The sequence below is a fragment of the Sphaerodactylus townsendi genome, linkage group LG04 (genome assembly GCF_021028975.2).
Source record: "Sphaerodactylus townsendi isolate TG3544 linkage group LG04, MPM_Stown_v2.3, whole genome shotgun sequence".
Classification (NCBI taxonomy): Eukaryota; Metazoa; Chordata; class Lepidosauria; order Squamata; family Sphaerodactylidae; genus Sphaerodactylus; species Sphaerodactylus townsendi.
This window is the reverse complement of record NC_059428.1, coordinates 125,379,602-125,402,350: the sequence shown is the minus strand read 5'-3', so window position 1 is coordinate 125,402,350 and position 22,749 is coordinate 125,379,602. Positions and strand designations below refer to the sequence as shown.

General features: G+C 42.7%; 1 protein-coding gene across 1 annotated transcript in view; it reads right to left on the bottom strand.

Annotated features, from left to right (window-relative positions):
• KLHL1 (kelch like family member 1) overlaps window positions 1–22,749 on the bottom strand; it is a 244,326-nt gene that overhangs the window by 202,018 nt on the left and 19,559 nt on the right. The window contains exon 2 of the mRNA XM_048494120.1: window positions 15,054–15,068. Within this exon, the coding sequence (XP_048350077.1) occupies window positions 15,054–15,068 (15 nt within the window). The remainder of the gene's footprint in view (window positions 1–15,053; window positions 15,069–22,749) is intronic.

Sequence of the window (22,749 nt, the reverse complement as noted above, 5' to 3'; positions counted from 1 at the left end):
TTGAGAGTTTAAAAGCTTTGTGCAGAAAGGACTAGTATTTAACTGAGGCCCCTTCCGCACACACAAAATAATGCGTTTTCAAACCACTTTCACAACTGTTTGCAAGTGGATTTTGACATTCCACACAGCTTCAAAGAGCACTGAAGGCAGTTTGAAAGTGCATTATTCTGTATGTGCAGAATGAGCCCCACTTGGAATACACAGATCTTGGGGGAAGGGGACAAACCCACTTATTTTAAAAAGTACGATGTTTTACTCTTCAGCTAGATAGATCTAAACTTTGCAGTTAAACAAGTAGGTTTTGCTTTGGTGGTTCCAGAAAAGTATATTTATTTTTCCTGCTTTTCCTTGCTAAATAAAATTTGACTTGGGGCTGAATAAACCATATGGCTTAGCTTGCTTGAAAGCGAAAATGTAACAGGTTTTCTTGACAACTAGATGAATTCTGTTTGGAGAGTTCTCCAAGGGAGATGTATTGAATGCAACTGGATTTGTGGCTGAACCGTCTGTCATGTTATATACTTGAGAATCTGTGCGCTGGAACATTATGTCAGTTTTATAAGTTAACAGATGAATAGCACCGTCCTAAAAATATTGTAACCATGTGAGCAGCACTGGATTCAGTAGGAATTCTGTTTAGGTGAACTGTTCTGAGAGCGAGGGCTAAAATTGCTTTAAAATAGTCCAGTGCACTTAAACATGCTTAAGGGCATGAGATTAAAATGGACACCTCCTTCAATGGCAGTTGACAGACTTCTAACAACCACTGGGAATTGTCACACTTCCTTGAACATTCCACCTGCATAATGTGATATGATGTGATGAAAATAAATGTCCAGCTGCCCCAAAGATACAACAGAAGCAACGACTTCAAAGGCAAGCTGTAATGTCCCACTATATATTTTTTTGTTACACAATATAAACATGCACACACATACTTTTAAAAATCTGGAGATCTGGAAAGTTAGTTAAGATCAAATTTTCTGCAGAGTCTCCAGGTTCTTGGGGGCAATGATCCTTGACTGAATCCCTGTTGAATAGAGGAGCTTCCTGCATTCTGTTGTTACTGTAACTCACTGTCTTTTGATATTTGTTTAATTTAGGTTCTTTCTATCAATCCTAGGCCCACAGAGATGTACAGATTGGGGGAATAAGCCATGCCCAAAAAGGTGATCCTTATTTGGTGAGGGTTTCTAAGGCATCATATTCTCAATTTTTTTTGAAGGATTCCTTTGTTTTCCTATCAGATAATCACTACCATAACAAATCATTATCAAGATACGCAATTGGCTACGTAAGAACATAAGAACAGTCATGTTGGTCCAGACCAAAGCCCATCAAGTCCAGCAGCCTGTTCACACAGTGGTCAACCAGGTGTTTCTAGGAAGCCCACAACCTAGATGGCTTCAGCAGCGGCATCCTGCCTGTATTCCACAGCACCTAACATAATAGGCATGCCACTCTGGTAGTGGAGAGAATAGGTATGCCTGACGACTAGTATTCATTTTGACATGGATAGCTCTGTCCTCCATGAACATGTCCACTTCCCTTTTAAAGCCTTCCAAGTTGGCAACCATCACCACATCCCGGGGCAGGGAGTTCCACAATTTAACTATGTATTGTGTGAATAAATACTTCCGCCTGTCTGTTTTGAATCTCTCACCTTTCAGCTTCAGCAGATGGCACTGTGTTTTAGTATTAGAAAATCTTCTGCCTGTCCACTCTCTCAACACTATGCGTAATTTTACAGACTTCTATTATGTTTCCCATTACCCCCCCCTTTCCCCCCCAAGCTGAGCAATCTTAAGCATTTTAACCGCTCCTCATAGGGCACTTGCTTTAGCCCCCATGATCATTTTGATTGCTCTTTTCTGCTCCTTCTCAAGCTCAGCAATATTCTTTTTTTAGGTGTGGTGACCAGAACTTAATACAGTATTCCAGGTATGGTCTCATCATAGATTTGTAAAACATAAGTATAATAATAGCAGGTGTTCTTCCCCCTCTATTCTTTGTCGAATTATGACCAGCATGAAATGTGCTTTTTTTTACATCAGCCTTACACTGAGTCAACATTTTTGAGCTAACCACAAGAATCTGAGGCCCTTTCCGCAAGGGCCAAAAGTGGCAGTGGCGGGCTGGTAAAACAGTGTTTTGGTGGGGACTGCTCGCACAGGCGCCGCTGCCAAATCGCTGCAGTGGCACCCGGCTCCCGCCAAAACGGTGTTTTTGAAGTGGGGGGGCATGTCCCCTGGCCTCCACAATACGAAAGAAGGCGACTGGAGGTAAGGAGTGTTTGGGAGCAGTGCAGCCTGTGCGAAGGCTGTGCCGCTGCCGCTGCCGCTGCCACCGTAACCAGCGGGACTGTCCATGCGAACGGTCCTGCGGGGGTGTGCTGGCATAAACTATGCCAACGCACCCCCCCCTCCGTGCCCATGCAGAAAGGGCCATAGAATCCAGCGATGAAGGGAAGGGGAAGTGCCCCCGGTGGCAACCCTCCCCACCTGTGACACGCCCCACCCCGAAATGCCCCCAACATGCCCCGACCCATCCTCGAAATGCTCCCAACATCCCCCGGGCCCACCGGGCCCACCTCCCCATGTGACTGCAAAGGCGGTGCCCGGGACAAGCCTCCCCGGATGTCCCCATTTCATCTATGAACCTGATAGAATCATAGAGTTGGAAGAGAACCCAAGGGCCATCAAGTGCAACCTCCTGCAATGCAGAAACACATAATCAAAGCACTCCTGACAGATGGACATCCAGCCTTTCTTAAAAAACCTCCAAAGAAGGAAACTCCACCACACTCCTAGGTAGTGCAGACTACTGCCTAACACCCTTACTGGCAGGAATTTTTTTCCTGATGTTTAGGTGGAATCTCTTTTCCTTCACCTTGAACCCGTTACACATGATCCTAGTCTCTGGAGCAGCAGAAAACAAGCTTGCTCCCTCACCAACATGACATTCCTTCAAATATCTAAACATGGCTATCATGTCACCTCTTAACCTTCTCTTCACCAAACTAAACATACCCAGCTCCCAAAGGTTCATTCCGCACATGCAGAATAATGCACTTTCAAACTGCTTTCAATGCTCTTTGAAGCTGTGCGGAATAGCAAAATCCACTTGCAAACAGTTGTGAAAGTGGTTTGAAAATGCATTATTTTGCGTGTGCGGAAGGGGCCTAAGTCTCTGCTTGTAGGGCATGGATTCCAGACCTTTTACCATCTTGGTTGGCCTCCTTTGGACCTGTTCCAGCTTGTCAATATTATTCTTTAACTGCATATACTACCACCCAAGATCCCTTTCTTGGTCTGTCACTGCCAGTGCAGGTCGTATCAGTGAATATGTAAAACTGGAATTTTTTTTGTTGTTTTACAAACTTAATTAATGTGCCAAATAGTTACCAGCTTATGTGCACTGTCCTTGATACTGATGAAATTAGTGAGTTCTTTTTCACTCTAGATTCAAAAGAAGATGAGGAAGCATTTGTATTTATGCCCCACTTTTCTCAATTGTAAGGAGTCCTGAAGCACCTTACAAATTCCTTTTCCTTTCCTCTCCCCACAACAGACACCTTGCGAGGTAGGTGAGGCAGAGAGAGTTCTGAGAGAACTGTGAGTGTCCCAAGGTCATGTGGAGAAATGAGGAAATAAATCCTGTTCATTAGGTAAGAGGAGACCGGACCGCTCAGTGGTGTGTTGTCTTGAAAAGGACCAAGTGGCACAAATGACCTCGAGGAGACTATGCCCTTTTTAATACCTAATTAACCATTGAGCAGAACATTGGTTTCCAGAACATCTTATCTGGCTATAAAGAATGTTTCTTGAAATGGCAGCAACCATCTGCAATACCTTCGAGGCCGCAATTACTATGAAGGTTTCTGACAGCATGGATTATATATTATATGAATGGCAAAACTCTTGCTGATTTAAGGGGAATCTAGATATCACCCCATATGCAAGCTGCATTGATGGTAGCAGCTTTAGCCAAATTTCTGGAGCTATTTTCTTTTACGAAACTCCAGGTAGCATCTGTTAATCTCCTGGAGTTACAACTGATCAGATGGAGATCTAGTCTGGTATAGTGGTTAAGAGTGGTGGACTCTGTAGAGTCATGTTTGATTCCCCACTCTTCGTCATGAGCAGCAGGAGCAAAAAAATAAGGTAAGATTGGAGTAACCTCTCACTGTGATGGCACTTTCAGTTGTGTACTTGGAAGGAACATCATAGTATCATGTGATAATTTCCTGCTGGTTACTAGCATGCATCTGGAAACCCTCAAGGCACATGTGTTCCCTGTCCATCTATGATCAGAACATAAGAACTTGCCTGCTGGATCAGACCAGAGTCCATCTAGTCCAGAACTCTGCTACTAGCAGTGGCCCACCAGGTGCCTTTGGGAGCTCACATGCAGGATGTGAAAGCAATGGCCTTCTGCTGCTGCTGATCCTGAGCACCTGGTCTGCTAAGGCATTTGCAATCTGAGATCAAGAAGGATCAAGATTGGTAGCCATATATCGACTTCTCCATAAATCAGTCCAAGCCCTTTTTAAAGTTACCCCTCAGACGTCTCCTCTCCAAACTAAAGAGTCCCAAAAGCTGCAGCCTCTCCTCATAAGGAAGGTGCTCCAATCCTTCAATCATCCTCGTTGCCCTTCTCTGCACTTTTTCTATCTCTTTGATATCCTTTTTGAGATGTGGCGACCAGAACTGAACACAGTACTCCAAGTGCAGTCACACCACGGCTTTATATAAGGGCATGACAATCCTTGCAGTTTTATTATCAACTCCTTTCTTATTATCCCCAGCATAGAGTTTGCCTTTTTCACAGCTGCCATGCATTGAGTTGACATTCCCATGGAACTATCAACTAAGACGCCCAAATCCCTTTCCTGGTCTGTGACTCAGGAGTGTCTTCCGTCAAATCCCAATGGCTTCTTGGAAAGAGCCATTTCTTATCACTTAAGGTCCATAGCAGAGACAGCTACAAGTTAGAAGCAGTCTTTTCTCATAGACTCTGAGTGCTATAGCATTTTAGGTGAACCCCATAGGATAGATCCCCATTCACAACAAATGAATTCCAAACTCACAAGGGGTCAACCTGTTCAAGACTATTCTCTGTTAATGTGTGCTCTCTCTTCTTCAGGATACACTTAGGGTCTTACCCCCCCCCCTCCCGTGCAAACCAATTACAGGAATAGAATCAATTAAACAGCATGGGTTATGTATGATATGACTGGCAAAACTCTTGCTGATTTAAGGGGAATCAAGGTATCACCCCATATGCAAGCTACATTGATGCTAGCAGCAAAACTCTTGCTGATTTAAGGGGAATCAAGGTATCACCCCATATGCAAGCTGCATTGATGCTAGCAGCTTTAGCCACAATGTACTGACATATTTTAAGTAAAGATATGAAGTAAAATACAGCAATTTAATATTGAACTTAGTCTTTCTTGTTCATAGTCTTCTGTAAACTGAAAGCCAGAGTGGTATAGAGGTTAAGACTCTAACCTGGAGAATCGGCCTTGATTCCCCGCTCCTCTACCCCAGTGACAGATTTATATCTGGTGAACTGGATTTGTTTGCCCGCTTCTATACAAGAAGCCTGCTGGATGACCTTAGGCTACTCACAGTTCTTCAGAACTCTCTCAGTCCCACCTACCTCACAAGGTGTCTGTTGTGGAGAAAGGGAAAGGTGCTTGTAAGCCCCTTTGAGTCTCTTTACAGGAGAGAAAGGAAGGGTATGAATCCAAACTCCTCTTTTTCATCATTGGTGCTGCTTTTACAGTCTGCTTTATTTGCAGCCCAGAGCTAAATTTCTTGCTGCAATATTATCTGGTTTAAATTTTCATTCCAACACTGAGAAAATAATATACCTGCTATAAGATTCTGATGATTTTATATCTCAAAGAATGTCATTGTATGCCCTGGCATCAAAGAAAATAAAGGCCAATGTAGTCTCTGTGAGAACAGTTGTCCAAAACTGATTTTATTGGTTGATATGTTGTTTCACTGTTTTATTAATATGTATTGTTCTAAGGCTATTTACCTTATTGTAAATTTAATCTTATAACATTGATATTCATACTATAAAGTGTTGAATTTGTTGATGACATTTTGTAAAGGCCTATGCCCAAATAGAAATAAATTTACTTGACTTGTCTGTATTGCTTCTAGGGTGACCAGTCCTCAGACAGCAATCCCTAAGAGCTCTGAAGGGTAGGAACACCAGAAATTGATGTTAAGTGACAGTATGGCTTGACTTCTGGGAGGTGACATCATGGTACAGTCAGTGCAACACTCTGGGAAATTTCCAAATCTCTATGGTAAAAATCATAGACTTGGAGAATTTCTACAGCAGGGCTGATAATGATTTCTCCCCATTTTTGCTCCTGCAGCTCCATCTAGCAATAGTAGAAGCATGGGGGACAGAGATAGGATGATGTTCACAGCAGAGCCCTCTCAGTTAGGGGTGACAACCTTTCAATTAGGGCAGAGAATCCCCTACCTCCAGGTTCTGTTGTACAACAGTCAGATTTTTTAAAAAATGACTCTCATATACTTATTGGAAATTCTTGCTGGAAAAACAACTCCACGTTGTGCCACAGAGAGAAACATGCCTTTGAAGACACCAGACATAGATGTGGGCAAAATGTTAGGAGCAAAAACTACCTGACCTTGGCCACATAGCCCAAAAAACCCACAACCGTCGGTTAATTCAAGTCATGAAACCCACATAGACAGTGGGTAGCTCTAGGAATCACTGAAAAGTGTATGGTTTTACTATAGTGTTTCCAGAGATTCCTAGAAATTCCCTTTGTCGCTTCCAGTAAGAACTTTGGGTAAGCATATGAGGCTTTGACTCCTGAACCCCGCCTCCCGCCCATTCTTGGGAAAGAGGCAGTATATCACTGCAAGTAAAGTCAGCAAAAATCCCTGAAAGAGTGAGGCATTTCAACATGGATTCTCCCAGATCCTAACCTAAGACTTCTGTCTTCCCCTATAATTTGTTCAGAACAGAAACTACCTACAAAATTCAAGAACAATTAATGTGCAAACAAAAGCATATCTCCCTGTCCTGATTTGGGGGTCTTCCAAACGTTGGCTCCCTCAGATGAATTACAGCAAAAACAAAAGTGGTTGATGTTTGTGGAACCAGAGGTCTGTGAGGACTCGCAGCTCCTGCCAAGCAACTCTTGAGATACTAGCAAGACAACCCATTCCCATATCATGAAATGTACTAGTTTTCCTTCAGGGAATGTTTTCCCTTCCTCTGCCCTGCTGTTTGTAATAATAGGGAAATGAGTTCACATGTGAAGAAGAAATCGGATTTTTCTTTTTCTTCAGATGAAAAAATGGTAGTAAAAGCTTGTGAGGTTTTTAATATAATGCATGCACCAAACAAAGGAGTACAAGGTGAAAGCAATCTTTTTCTCTCTCTTAGCAGCAGACACTGTTCATAACACACAGTTCTTCTGAGCCATAATTAGATCTGATTATATAATCCTCTAGCTAGTCTTTTAATCCAGTCTACTTTGTTTATAAAGTCTCCTTTATTGATATTTTTTTCTCGTTTTAACAGGAGGGAATAACAAAACAAGACAGACTATAAGGGCATTATGCAGACAAATATTCATCAATACTTCAGGGATTTCCTTAAATCGTTTCTTTCTTAGTAAATTTGAAAGGGAAAGGAGATGCCATTTAAATTTTCAGGAGGAAAGAGAAATCAGTTTGCTTATTTTTTTAAAAAGCCCATAGAAATTATAGTCCCATAAAACTTTATATCTGGAACTGCTAAGTAGTTGATTGGTTCACTTATCCTAGTGTCAGAGGATCTCTAGTAGCTACCTGCCCCAGCACTGCTACTTCACAAATAACTATATCTGGGTTATCTAGAACAGGGGTAGGGAACCTGCGGCTCTCCAGATGTTCAGGAACTACAATTCCCATCAGCCTCTGTCAACATGGCCAATTGGCCATGCTGGTAGGGGCTGATGGGAATTGTAGTTCCTGAACATCTGGAGAGCCGCAGGTTCCCTACCCCTGATCTAGAACCATCATTCAGGTCATCAGATCATTCAGATAATTCAACAGATGGCCATTGAAACATACTCCATTAAGGAGAATTCTGGGATACCATTTGAAAGCTGTTGCCACTAGATACCACGAAAACCTCTCCCATGATTTTAGATGGTTAAAAGTGCAACTTTAAACAGAGTTTCACCCTTTTAAGGCATGGGTCGCCTTCCACTGACAACCTGGGGCTGCATTTTGGCAGTGGAGCCTGGGCAAGGGAAATGTCTTGTTGTCTCCAAGATTCTAGTCCCACCCCCCATGCCTATGGGTTGTACCACAGAAATTGGGGGAAATTCCTAGAGTGTCGCAGATGCCCCGATGTCACCTCTGGATGCTCACCTGGATGTGATGTCCCAGAATTTGTGTTGTTTTCCTTCTCTTTTCCTGCCAATGCTCTATTTATTCAGGATGTAGGAGCAGATTTGGCTGGCAACCTGGTAAACTGAGGTATTAACTGCAATGTAACAAGTGTGAATGTGGGGAATCTTAGACTTGCCTAAATGGACACAAGCACGAGTGAAGAAGTGTTTCCCGATGTGAAGGCAGAATGAAAGGCTATCAAACAGCTGCAAATTCATATGAACAATCTGAAGCAGGTCTGCTTTCAAGTATGCTCCATTATATTCAACAAGTATTACTCCCAGGAAAATTCTTCTTAAGAATGCAACCTGAATCACCTAAAGTGACCCAGAACTCAAAGAGAAAGTGTACACGTTCACTGCATAAAATGTCATGTTAAATACTGGGCATTTCAAGTTGAAATTACTTGGGAAAGATCTGCCCAGCCTGAGTATTTCTATTTCTATTTAGTTACATTTATTACCCGCTCTTTACCACAGTCTCAGGGTGTGGGTTACAATAAAAACCATTCAACAATTTAAAAATTTCAACAATAAAAATCCAACTGTAAAATTACAAGAAAACCCCATCCTAAAAACCCAAACACAATCTAAAATCTTCTGCACCCACAAAAGGGTGGACTATACTATGGCCCTTTCCACACGGGCCATAAACTGCGCCCTGGGGACAGCAAAAACACCGTCCCCAGGGAGCCATTCGCACGACAGGCTAAGGCAGCTTTGCTAAAATCTTGCCAGGCAGCATGCCGACCTGGCCTCCCTCCCCTCCCCAGGGTGGTAGGTGTGTCAGGCCGCCTCCAAAAACCTCCCTCCTGGAGGGAGGTTTTTGGTAAACAGCGCATTCTCAGCGGCGCTGTGCGAACGGCACCGCCAGGAATGCGCTGTTTTCCCCATCCCTCTCCCACTCACCTCATCGCCTCCGTCACCCTGCTGGCCTCCTAAGACCCTCCCTTGCTGTCCTCCGACCCCTGGAGGTCGGAGGGCAGCGTGGGCGGGTCTAAGGAGGCCAGCAGGGCGACGGAGGCGACGAGGTGAGTGGGAGAGGGATGGGGAAGAGGCAGCTCTGTGTAGAGCCGCCTCTCTTGCGTCGGCCTCTTTGGGGGCTGCTCGCACGCTCTCGTGCGAATGGCCCCCACCCCTCCACCGGCAGAATTCCTGCCGGTGGGGAAGCGCCCTTTCCGCAGTGCGGAAAGGGCCTATGTGAAGATGGACTAATGATCCATGCAGGGGTTTAGTGACAGGAACTAGTGCCTGGGGCAAGAATTAAAATTGTGCCCCCTCTCCAAAATCAGACACCCCTTTTTTAAGATAATGGTATCAACAACATCTTGTGTTCCCTAAAATACCTCCGCACACGTGTCTCTGTTCATATGCAGCACAGGCATAAAGACCATCTCTACAGTAGACATTTCTAATGAATCTTTTCAATTATTGATAATCTCTCTCTCATAATTCTTTTCTCCCTGCAAAGAATCCAGTTCTCATCATTCTTCCCCATTATTGGAAAAGAAAGATCGTGTCTAGGGGAGTAACCTTCTTGTGCACTCTTGAGATATAATGATATTGATAATAATGTTATGATGCTCTGGGAAAGAAAGATTCTGTGATTCTGGAAAGGGAGGGGAAGAGGAAAAAGGAAGGGAGAAAGGGGGAAAGATGGAGACAGATAGAGAGAGAAATGAAAAGAGAGAGAGGAGTGAAGAAAATATGAGACAAGAGGACTTAAATAACTGACTGTAAATAGTTTTTATAGCTTGAAATCTTTTCAGTGTGAAGAAAGGAGCGGACGTGACTTACTGCATCCGCCATTGCCTGTCGGGGAAGGGCGGCAGCAGGTGACACTCCCCTTTCCCTTCCCTTCTTCTGGGTGGGCAGGGAGGGCTTCAGGGCCCTGGGGAGCATGCACGGAATCTCCCTCCTCATTGGTGGGAGGTGGGGGTTAGGGTAAGTCACCCTGACATCACTGTCCCCAGGCTTTATAAGGCAGAGCAGGTCAGAGCAAGGCCCTCTTGCCTCACTGCTCTTGGTTTGTTCCCCACCCTCCGCTCCTTGTTTGTCATGTTTTAGTATTGCATTGTCATAGCCGGATGGCGCGTTGCGCATGGGGAACTGATCCTTGGGTAGGGTAAGCAATGTGCTAATTCTTTGGTGGAACCTCCTTAAGAGGTTTGGGGTGGAGTAAGCCTTTGGTTGGGATGCCCAGGCGTGGGCTGAGCAAGCTTGTGCCACCAGCAGTGAGGAATCTTCAGGCAGTGGCCTTCTGGCCATCTGGAACCCTCCCACTCTGTGCAGTGATTTATGTTTTTTTCCTCAGACAGGCCGATTTGAGGAAATGGTGGCCAGGGGACAGCCATCGGGCGGCCCAGCGCAAGGATCAGACCCCCATGCTGCGCCTTACGTTTTGTGTTCCTTGTGCCAACAATAAACCTAATGGCCAAATTTTATACCACAGTAAAGTTGTACAGTGTTTTCTTACTCAGTTGCATAAGTTTTCCTCTTTATGGTGTTGCATTCCCTTCCATTTGTGGCAAAGGCTCTGTCAGTGTTTCTTACCTTAGTCCAGATGTTAACAGAGACTGTCAAAATTACATTCCACAAACATGATCTGGTATACAAATATAATTTTAACACTTGAATGTTACAAATCGAACCGTACAAATCTTAAACTTAACATCTATTGATGCTTATTCAAATGAGATCCACAATATTGATTCTTATATTCATTTTTTAAAAAATTATGTAATTCTAAAAAATCCTAAAAAGAACACCAGCTAATATCCATATCCAAAAGACTATTTAAATGATTGACACAAAGTATTCTTTAGCTTATGAAATTAAATATGTGAGAATCTTGATAGATTAAAAAATCTTCCATTTAAAAAAAATTAGTATATGGTTATTTTATATCATTACTGAAAGGCTGAAAGGGAACTTAAAAAGTAACGCTGGCTCATTCTGCACATGCAAAATAATGCACTTTCAAACTGTTTTCAGTGCTCTTTGAAGCTGTGGGGAATAGCAAAATTCACTTGCAAACAGTTGTGAAAGTGGTTTGAAAATGCATTATTTTGCGTGTGCGGAAGGGGCCTCAGTTTCAGCCTATTTGAATGCAGAATATTTTAGTGTCAAGACCTGGGAGAGGGGGAGGGGAGAGGGAGGGGCCCATTATCAGGTCATGGGCCACCCACTATGGGGGGAGGGATGGGGCCTGACATCTGGTCAAGGCCCACCCACTCTGAGGGAAGGGGTAGGGGAATAGGGGAAGGAAGGGGGAAGGAGGCCATCACCCATGCACCCTGGTGGGGAAGAGGAGGCCATCACCAACGCACCCTGGGGGGAAGAGGAGGGAGGAGAGAGGGAGAGTATCTAAAAACAGAACCTCTGATCATATGCTGTGTTCATTCTTCCAACAGCAAAGCCTATGTGGCTGTGAGACCTTTGAGGTCAGTATGCTTATAGGTGAGGGGAGACCCACGTAAAGTGGCCAGTGCTCTTTGCAGGACAATCAGGATAGCAGCATGGTAGACAGATCAAGATGCCCCTTCCAAGAAGGTAACCACAGCATTACTCTTCTCAGAAACAGGGTGTAGAGTAGACTTCTGTAACAGTAGAGACTAGTACATGCAACAGAGAGGATGTTAACATGTTCAGACATGTAACATGAGGGGCTTAGAAAGCATCGACAGAGAAAGCTTGCCCAGCATGGCATGGAGTTTTCACTATCTTTCCCTCTTTCCTTCCCAAGGCCACATGGGGGGGGGGGGGTTTAAAATCCGAATGTTAATCAGCTTTTTCAGGCATAGGCCTTTCAAATACACCTGATTTTTTAAATTGGTAAATGAAACCTCCCCAGAAAGCCGATATAGCTTTTTTGTTGTCGTTGTTTTTCTGTGACTTGGGTTTACCAAATCACCAAGCCTAATCCCAACAGCAAAAATTACATCAGCAAAAATCAACCAAGCAAACAGAATGATGAGCTCAGGGATAATGCTCTTTTGTATGTGTTGTTCATGAATATTTTACTATGGATTGTCAAGAACTCCTAGTCCAAGAGATTCTTAGGATATGCCAGCAGCACACAAAGTTACACAATCCTGGGGTACGAGTCCTCACACCACAGTCTTAGTAATTCTAATCAGCCCCCTTTTCATTACCGAAACAGCTAGAAGCTAGGGCCAGCTTTCAACCTTTCTTGGTTTAGAGTCAAGAAAATTACCCCTGCAAGGTAGTCCACTTGCAGCATGAGTTTCACAAAACAATTAACCTGGTACCTAGGTACTGGAATTATATTGAAGCCACCAGAAGACAAATTACTGGTACTAGATATCACCACTAGATATAATTAAAGGGATTTATTAAAATTGTGCAAGGATATTCTTTACAAAGCATTGAACAGTGAGGATTAAAATAACAAAGGCTAAATCAAAAGGATGAACTACACAGTAATAGAATTTGTTCAATTTTATCTGACATAACCCTTCCCCACTGAAATCTTCCAGCACTGCAAGTCCACTTTTTTTCAGGAGTCAGCATGGACAGACAGCCTTTCTGACCCATAAAGCAGCCGTGAAACTGAAAGGTGCAAGTTTGGATCAAGGAGTCATGAATAAAGCAACCTAATCAAAACGAGACTGAAAATGCTGAACTTTGCGGTCAAGGGTCTGTTGGCCTAAGCTTATTTGACCAATCAGATATGTGGCGGGAGATGTCAATTAACTATGTGACCCTGTGACCAGCCATGTAACCCGGTGGGGCTATAGTGAGATGGTGTGGTGTCGCCAAGCCCTCCCAGTCCTCCCAGGTGTCAAGACTCATGATGTCTTAATAATTGGATGGAATGTGTTCTCAGTCAGGATAGAAACCAGCTCCTCCCAGTACCTGGATTCTTATCTCTGTTGCAAAAAGTCACAGCTTGTTAAATATCAAGCAACAGCACAGTTATTTTCCAACTTAAACTTTTCTATTGTAGGCTTGAAGCTTGAACCAATGTGCAAGAGAAACTGCATGAAGAGACTCAGTTTCTTGACATGGATCTTTGCTGGTTCGTGATTATATTTATTTTCTTTTAAAGATTCATTAATGGCCCTTTCCCCACTTACCGTTTGCTGCGTGCTACTGCCCCCAAATAGCGCGTGATCCAGCGGTGCTCCCCACGAGTCCAGGAGGTGACAATGCAGCCGCCCTGACTCTGCGCTCCAATGTCCCTTCAGCGCGCGTCATTTCTGACGCTGGAAGAAATGGCACCTTCTGAGCGCAGGGCAGTGGGGAACACGACCCTGCGCCGAAAATCGCTCACGCTGGGAATGGCACGCAGGAAATCGTAAGTGGGGAAAGGCCCAATGTATCCAAAAAAAGTCATCTGCCGTGCGCGCGTGCACGCACACACACAAAATTCTGTATAAACGTTTACTATCCACACTATATGGCAGAACACAAACATGTAAGTTTCCCTTATTGGGGTAGTAGAACAAGAACTTTTAACTCCTAACACATTTATAGTCATTAGCTTGGATGATGAGCAGCACAACTGAAACTGTGCAACTGGGTTGCCTCTCATCTATCCTGTGACCTCAAAAAATGATGCCGGAGTGGCAGCAAGAGAAAAATAAATAAATGGTGATTGGCCCACAGCATGATGTCATTTCCAGGTGAACCCAGAGTTGATGTCCTGCTTTTCCAGGAATTGGCCAAAACTTTATGATACAACCATAGAGCTTTTGTCCCACTCCGAGGGAGGACTGATATCATTTCCAGGTCACTGGTTACCTAGGAACATCCTGTAGTCAGAGCAGGAATATGACTGAAACAATGGACAATAATTGTACCCCCTTTCTCTGAAGCAGTTATCGTGTGCAAGGAAAAACAGAGTCTAGGACCTAACTTTTGCATCTGAATGTGATTAAGTTTCAGAATGAACTCCAGAACAGGTATTCTTGCTTTTCAACAAAATTTTCATTTCCCCCCTCATTTTAAGCACTAATCTTCAAGATAGGGCAGTGTAACACACAAATGGTGGCATTTAAAATAACATACATTGATACAAGTCTCTTCATTACTTTCTGCAGGCACTGGGTTTGATTTACAGGGACAAGGAGGATGTTATTAAAAATACACTGTAAAGAAACTTGTGACCAGCTCAATAGGGCTGAACATTGTTCTCAGTCACTCTGATCCACGTGAATGTCATATCATTCGTGACATTTAATAAAATCAATCAAAAGAACTCCAAGACTATGGGTTTGAGATGCTTTGGTCCATTTTCTTGGTGTAAAAGAGTTCAGTCTTGATACAATAAAATGTTCTGGGAGATATTATACTGTTAGAGCATAACTACCAAGCCATAAAAATAAGAGGGAGACAGAGAGAACACATCCTTCTCTGAAGTAGTCCTAAATATATCATAACAAGAAATACTAGAATGCCAACAAGTTGCCAAAGCACCCTGCATATTTAAGAATTTATCAGATAGCCTCATGTGTCAAATTTTGAACTTGGCCCTGAGTTGTGGATCAAAAAATCTGCACAACAGGGCCACACAAAAATAGAAAAGATGTTTCTGAAAACCTGGATTTTGCAGAAAAATGTAACAGCCCAAAAACAAAAACACTGGCACCTTAACCCACACCCACTCCAAAACTTCCAACTTGTGCAGACAACTTTCAAAAGATTGCCTGAGATATCACAAGATGATATTGTGAGAGCTTGGTGGCCTCAAACTCAAAGATCATTGCCAAAGCTTCTATGTCTCAGTTAGTGCCAGACAACAGGTAGCAGGCAGACAGAAAAAATTGTAGATTGTTGGGAGGAAGGCAAAGATGAAGAAGAGTTTGGATTTATACTCCATCTTTCTCTCCTGTAAGGAGACTCAAGGCAGCTCACAAAATCCTTTTATCTTCCTCTCCCTACAGCAGACACCTTGTGAGGTAGGTGGGATTGAGAGTGTTCCAAAGAATTGTGACTACTCCAAGGTCAACCAGCAGTTTTCATGTGAATCAAATCCAGTTCACGAGATAAGAGTCCACCACTCATTTGGAGGAGCAGGGAATCAAACCGAGTTCTCCAGGTAAGAGTTCACCGCTTTCAACCACTACACCATGCTGCATTTCCAAGAAACATGGAGAAGGGGTGGGGAGACAGGATAGAAGGTTGAAGATGTGGAGGAGGAAGGTTGAAGGGGAGGAGACAGAATAGAAGGTTGAAGATAGAGGAAAGGAGACATGGAAGAAAAGAAAGAACATAGCTTACAGGGGGCTGGGGGGGAGGAAAAAAAACAATGTGGAGAAATCAGTGGAAGGGAAATGTCATCCACCCATGAATCCATATTAGTCCACATCATGTTAAAATATAGTTGTATTGTTTTTTAAAAAACATAATACAATTAAAATGAATATTCATTGGAAAAGTTCATACAATTTGTTCAGTTTCGTAATGACTCTGTGAGACAGATCCCATTTCACAGGCAAGGAGCTAAAGCTGAAAAGCAAGGACTGGCTACTAGGCTATCCAATGAAATACTTCCTGAAGCAGATCTTTAACTCAATGTTTTCAAGGAGACAGAAGTCCAAAGGTGGTTCGCCATTGCCTTCCTCTGAGACCCAGAATGGGGTAGTGGTAAAGAGCAGGTGGACTCTAACCCAGAGAAACAAGATCAATTCCCCACTCCTCCACATGAGCAGTGGACTCTTATCTGGTGAACTGGATTTGTTTCGCTGCTCCTACACATGAAGCATTCTGGGTGACCTTGAGCTAGTCACAGTTCATTCAAAACGCTATCAGCCCCAACCACCTCGCAAGGTGTCTGCAGAGGCGTAGCAAGGGGGGAAAGCGCCCGCTGTACTGGTGCATCCTCCGCCGCTGCCCTGCCTCATCAAGCCCCCAGAATGCCCTTGCCACACACCCCATGGGGGTGCCCGGTGCTTCGCACACACCCGTCCCCCTGGAGCTACGCCTCTGGGTGTCTGCTGTGCGGAGAGGAAGGTAAAAGGAGTTTGTAGGCCACCTTGAGACATTTTACAGGAGAGAAAGGTGAGGCAAAAATCCAAACATTTATTCTCTTCTTCTCTGTGTGTGCAGAGTTCGGAAACAACTATTCTAAGAGAACTAGGAAAGGTTTCACATGGAGGGCTGAGGAACTGAAACCAGTTCTCCAGATTGGAGTCCACCTCTCTTAATCACTACACCATGGACAATCTCAGATTTTATCTAAGGTACAATATTTTCCATAAGGATTTTGCCATTTCGTAAAGAATCTGCTTTATCTCTTCAATCAGGTGATCCTTGGATTTTTTAAAAAAATCTATGACAATTTCCAAATGTCAAGAAAATCTGCTGAAATAGTACTTATTCATCGCCCACACATACACAAACACACATTCCTTCCTTCAATTTACACATTTAAGAATGCATATGTATATGTGTGTATATATATAAACTGCTTATATATATATATATATATATATATATATATATATATATATATATATATATATATAAACTGCTTATATTGAACTATAAATATCAGCAAGCCGTATATAAACCCATACGCTCAGTTCCTTTCAGTCCATGAATCCTTTCCAAAGGTTTCAACTGAAGTAATCTTTTGGAAACCTTCAGGCCAAACTCTGGAGTCGCTCACTGAAGTCAATTTCTTGTTACATGAAATATTCACAAACAATTTTAATGCTTTCTTCTCTGCACTTAGAAGAAATCTCCAAAAGAAATCCTATCCAGCACATGGGTTTGGCTGATGTATTAAACTTTTATCCTTCAAGTTTAAAGTTTCATAAGGCTTAAGGTTATAAAATTTTAACTTGGAGGCTGAGATTCTGAAACGTTCAATTGAATGTGATCACCTACGTATATGTCTCCCAGAATTTTTTTTGAAAGTTATTTCCCACATGTCTGGTTTATGCTTGTCTTTTTGCTTGTCTTTTCATACTGTTTTTCATAAACATATGAAAAGTTGAAACAAAAGGTATAATCTAGGAGTTCGCTTTTCTACAAATTGTCAAAATGTGGCAGCAGAAATTGATTTTTTAAACGAGATCTACAGCAGTGGTAGTCTTCAGGGCTTGTCAGTTTTGGATTGTTGGCAGATATCCATAACCCATGTTTACACCAGCAGAAAATCCCTGGGGGCTTTAAAGCTCCTTTACATTCTGTTTTCACATGAGCAGAAAGCTCCAACCTCATTTTTCAATCATATTTTCTCTACATTGGATAACCCCATCAACTCCTGAATATAGAGTCAAGATTAAGAGCAAACTGACTCTGAGCAGCTGTGTACAACCATCTACTATATTCACTCCAGTCCTCCTTAGAAGTCCTGATTTGGTTGCCTTTGCCATATGGGGCTGGGGGGGGGGGTGACCCAAGAAAGAATTTTCTCAATAGGTTCCTTCTGCACATGCAGAATAATGCACTTTCAATCCACTTTCAGTGCACTTTGCAGCTGGATTTTACTGTGCAGAATGGCAAAATCCACTTGCAAACAATTGTGAAAGTGGATTGAAAGTGCATTATTCTCCATGTGCAGAAGGGGCCTTAAACTGTGGAACCAAGGAGAATCAATTGTCTCCCCCTATCGGTTTCTTCTTCCAGCAGGTGAATACTTTTTTCCCCTTTCCACTTGGCATATGCCAAATAACAGCTATCGGTGCTCCTCAAAACAGTTTGTTTTTATGACGGATTGCCCCCAAATTTTCACAGGACGTCCCTCCCTTTGCGGGCAGGTAATCAGACCTTCAAATCACCAAAAGTCCATACCTGAGCCAGGTAAAACATCTTTTTTCCTGGTCGACCAGGCCATGAAGTTGTCTGTGTTTAACTGTCACCTTTAGAATGCGATGCACCGGGCATGTGCTGGAGCAGGGGTATGGCTGGGGTGTTTTGGGGCAATCCAGGGGTGTTTCAGGGTGGGGTGTGGGTGGGCAGGGATGTGGCAGGGGCGCAGGGTGCACACATGCCCCAGGTGCAGTTCCCCCTGGCTCTGGCCCTGGGCTCCACACAGCATGGAGCACTCCCAACACATGATTCCTCAGACTCCACCCTCTCGAGTCACTGATCCCAAATCTGCTAGAATTTTGCAACCTAGAGCTGGAAGCCCTAAAGGCAGGAGGAAAACGTGGCCAGTAACCCCTGGAAAGCTGATATGATTAAAAAAGACCCGAATAAGGAGGAAGGTACTGGCAGAGACTTTCCATTCCCTAGCAAAAGGCATTCTGCTTTCCCTACAGAGAATGACAAATACAAATGTTTTGAAAGTGGGGGGCAGGGAAAATGAACTGATGGAGAGGACTTACGTTCACATCCCTTGCAATAGACTGTATGTCTGACTTGCAAAGATTGCTGAAACAAACACTGGTTTTGTAACAAGTAGGCAGGGCTGAGAAGATTGTAGAGGGTGATAGTGGCTAAGGCTCCATCCCTCCAACAGGAAACAGAGGTGGTTTGCTACTGCAATTGGACCAATTGCTCCCAGTTGGGCCCTGAGCCTAAGGGAACTTTGCACTAGGGGGAATCTACTGCAGTCTTGTCAAGTATGCACAACAACAGTTGCAACATGCATCTAACATCATGTGGTAGGTTTTACTGAGAACAGCAACAGTTATAATTTTATTCTGAATTATTAAAGAGTCAATAGCGTTTATTTATACTGTTTATATTTTGATGTTTTAAACTGTACTTGAATTAAATAATATGTTAATTACAGAGGGATTGCCACATTTGCATGGAAAATGGTCTGCTGGTTCGAGTCCCTAATAACCTTTATTATTATTTTTTTGTTACATTTAAGGGGTATTCAAACTGGTTTGGAGGAAATGCTTGCAAATTTTATAAACATAGTATAGGATATAAGAGGTATTCAAGCTGCTTTGGGGGGGAATGCTTGATAGAGAAATGAAATTCACCCAGTCCTTGAAATAGATGTGCCAGAAAATCCCATTATAAGCTTAATGTACACAGTATACCATTGTAGCTGCTATGATTCTACAGACCTTGGCTGTGACCCTGTGGCCCCATTAAATATGTTCCCAATGGGACCCCACAGCTCCCTGCTTACCTCCTCATCATGATCCTTGTGTTTTTTGGAGGTCTGCCATCCAAATACTTTCTATGATGGAGGCTGAGAGTGGCCCAAGATTACTCACCCAGTCCAAGGCAAACTGGGGATTCAAACCTAGTCCAACACCTTAACTAACATGCTATGCTGACTCTCTAAAGGACTAATTACACAAAATTGTGATTTTTTTTTTGCACGGTTGATGACTTGCATTATTTGAAAAATGCACAAAACACAGCTTTGATGCTTTTATATATATTTGCCCATAATTTTAGAATATCCTTGCTTTCTGGATATCTGACCACTTCATAGTTTTGAGTGTACTCAAGAACACAAGTAGTCTTTCTTAGTCTTTCCCTACCTTCACTACACTTTTGATGGTGCCAGATGTGTTGACTTGCCAAGTACAGCCTGCTTGATTTGCATTATCTTTGATTAATAAACCAGCCCTCTGCTATCTATGCGCAATTCTCAGTTGCCCATAAATTGGTCTCATTACACCAAGATTACAGGCAAACACGAGGTGTTTGCTTCTAATGATGGGAATGTTCATACTGAAATCAGGCGTCTTTGTTTCTTTTTTCAATGGTACAACATTTTCCCACAAATGTTTTACCTCTGGACACTCTAACCACATATGAGTATAGATTGCATTTTTATCCCCACAATGCCAACATTTCAGGCTGAATCCACTTATCATATATGCCAATTGTTTCGGTGTTCTGTACCATTTTAACATTAGTTTATTCTCCAGATCTGCATATTTCTCTATTTTTATCTTATTTATATTTTCTATTATTTGTTTTATGAAATCTATATCTTTTACTCCATCTTGTTGCCATTTTTCCATTACAGCTCTTACCATAAACTCTTGGTCTTCTATCATATATTTATGATAAGAACTCCTAGCATTTTCCCTTTCCTTTCATCGTATATTTTTATACAATTTTTCATTATACAATCTCTTTTTATCCTGGAAACTTTTCTCTTTTCCCAAATGCCTCTTAATACCAACCAGTTCTCGGTGCCTCCTTTCTCCATAAAATGTGGAAACGTTATCAAATCCCCTCTTTCATTATACAAATGTGCTACTTTTTGTAGTCCTTGTCTTTGTAGAGATCTTATTACTTGGCCTCCCTCCTTACCCACCATGCTTCCTAATGATGCCGTGTCCAGAATCCCTGGCATCCATTTCCTTTTCCATTTTTCCCAAATCTCCGATATCACTTTTCGGGGGCCTATTAATTTTTGTCTTTCTGTTTTTGAACAACTTGAATATATTCCAAAGCTACCAATATTCAGATTTATCTCATTTTCAAATTTAATCCATCTATCTTTTTTATCTATTTGAATTCCCATCAAGCTTTTTATTTGAAAAGCCTCATAAAATTCCTGTAATTTTGGGATTCCCTAACCCATTAGATTTTTAGACATATAAACTATTCTATTCATCACCCTTGGTTTCTTTTGATTAAAAACCCATAATTTAATTTTCTTATCCCATTCTTCAAACTGCTTCTTTGCAAGGCAATGTCAAACTCAAAGACAGTAAAACTTCCTTCCCCCAGCCCCCCCCCCAAAAAAAACAAATATCACCCTTCACAAACAGAGTAATTTCCCCCAAAGCATCAAATCTGGTCAGAACTGAGCTCACTGGCCAATCCACAAAGCCTAGCAGAAGCCCGAGAAAACCAGGCCTGCTTTGTTAGACTACAACCATCCATTTTCCTGAGTTCTTCTGTTTATTCATGACTGCAAAGCCTGTGAACGCCAGTTCCAGGCTGAGAAATACCTGGGAGGTTTTTCTGGGGGTGGGGAGCCTGAGGAGGGCATGGTTTGGAGAGGTGAAGGATTTCATTGTGATATAATGCAATAGAATCCACCTTCCAAGTGGCCATTTTAGACTACAACCATCCATTACCATTTTCTTCAGGTGAAGAGGTCTGGAGGTCTGGAGACCACAACCAATCCCAGGAGGTCTCTAGCCATCACCTGGAGGTTGGTGATCCTGGTAAAGTCAGACCCTTTGTTCAATCCCCATAAATTTAGAGACGAGGTTGATTTGGTTGCCTGCAAATGTGGTTCCATTTTGCTCTACGAACATGTCCAGATTCCTGGAATGATTCTCTTCCACCAATTTTTGGTGTGTTGTTTTGCTGCCCACACTGAAATTCTGAAAAGCTCTGTAATTCTACTTTTCATTCTGTAAATATACAAAAAGATCCCAAAAAGATTCTGTGGGTCTATTTTTAATGCAAGAATTTCAGTATGTGTCTCTGATGGAAGAAAGAGACTGGGCTGCAAACCCTAAACACACTTATATTGAAGGACATCCTATCAGACATTGTGGGGACATTTCTGGGCAAAGGTGCTTTGGGATTGAAGTCTGGGTCTAAGGGCTGTTTCATACATCACATCGTTATTGTGGTTGCCAATATGAGTTTCAAACAGACTTGCAGTGGGAGTTCCATGCTGCGGGTTGGCAGATGGTTTCAACAGAAATACTGGACACACTTGATAAAAATTGATAGACTCCCCCACACATGCTCTTATGTCTGAGCAGACCTACCTAGGATTTTTCCTCCAGTGAAGACAGTCAGATGAGAGTACAGGACTGGCCCATAAGGTCACCAACGAGCTTCCAAGGCAGAGTGGGGAATCAAACTGGGATCTTCCAGATCCTAGTCGGACACTAATTATTAGCTTGACTGCTCTTGGCAATTCTGCTCTGCTGCGAAGAGGGTCTTCCAAAACAGCTATTCATGCTTCCTAGGGACATGTGGGTCTGCTTCAGGTTGAGACTATGGTATGCATGAAGAAGGACCCTCCAACTTTCCCTACGTGGTTTTCCTGAAGTGATTTGGCCCCAGAAAGCCACTTTTTGCCCCAGTTGTGAGAAAAGCTGACATATTTTGCCGCCTGCATTATGGTCCCATTCTAAATGAACCCACGTGTTCCTGAGAGGCATGCAATTCCAAGCAGTCATGTGATACAAAAGTATCAAGAGGTTGTATTAAGTCACAGAGATTGGCAGCTTTCACGTAACAGCTTGTTAAAGAGATGGCTGCACTGGGAGATCAGTTTGAGAGATGAACTGAGAGCACTATTGATATGGCTAGTCTAGTGTCTATGGGGGCTATGATCAGATCCTGCATTCCAGACTCAGATTTGCCAGCTAGAGATAGTACTGAGTATTTTATGGGAAACTATGAGGATGATTTTATGGAATAAAAGTGTTTCTTTCCTC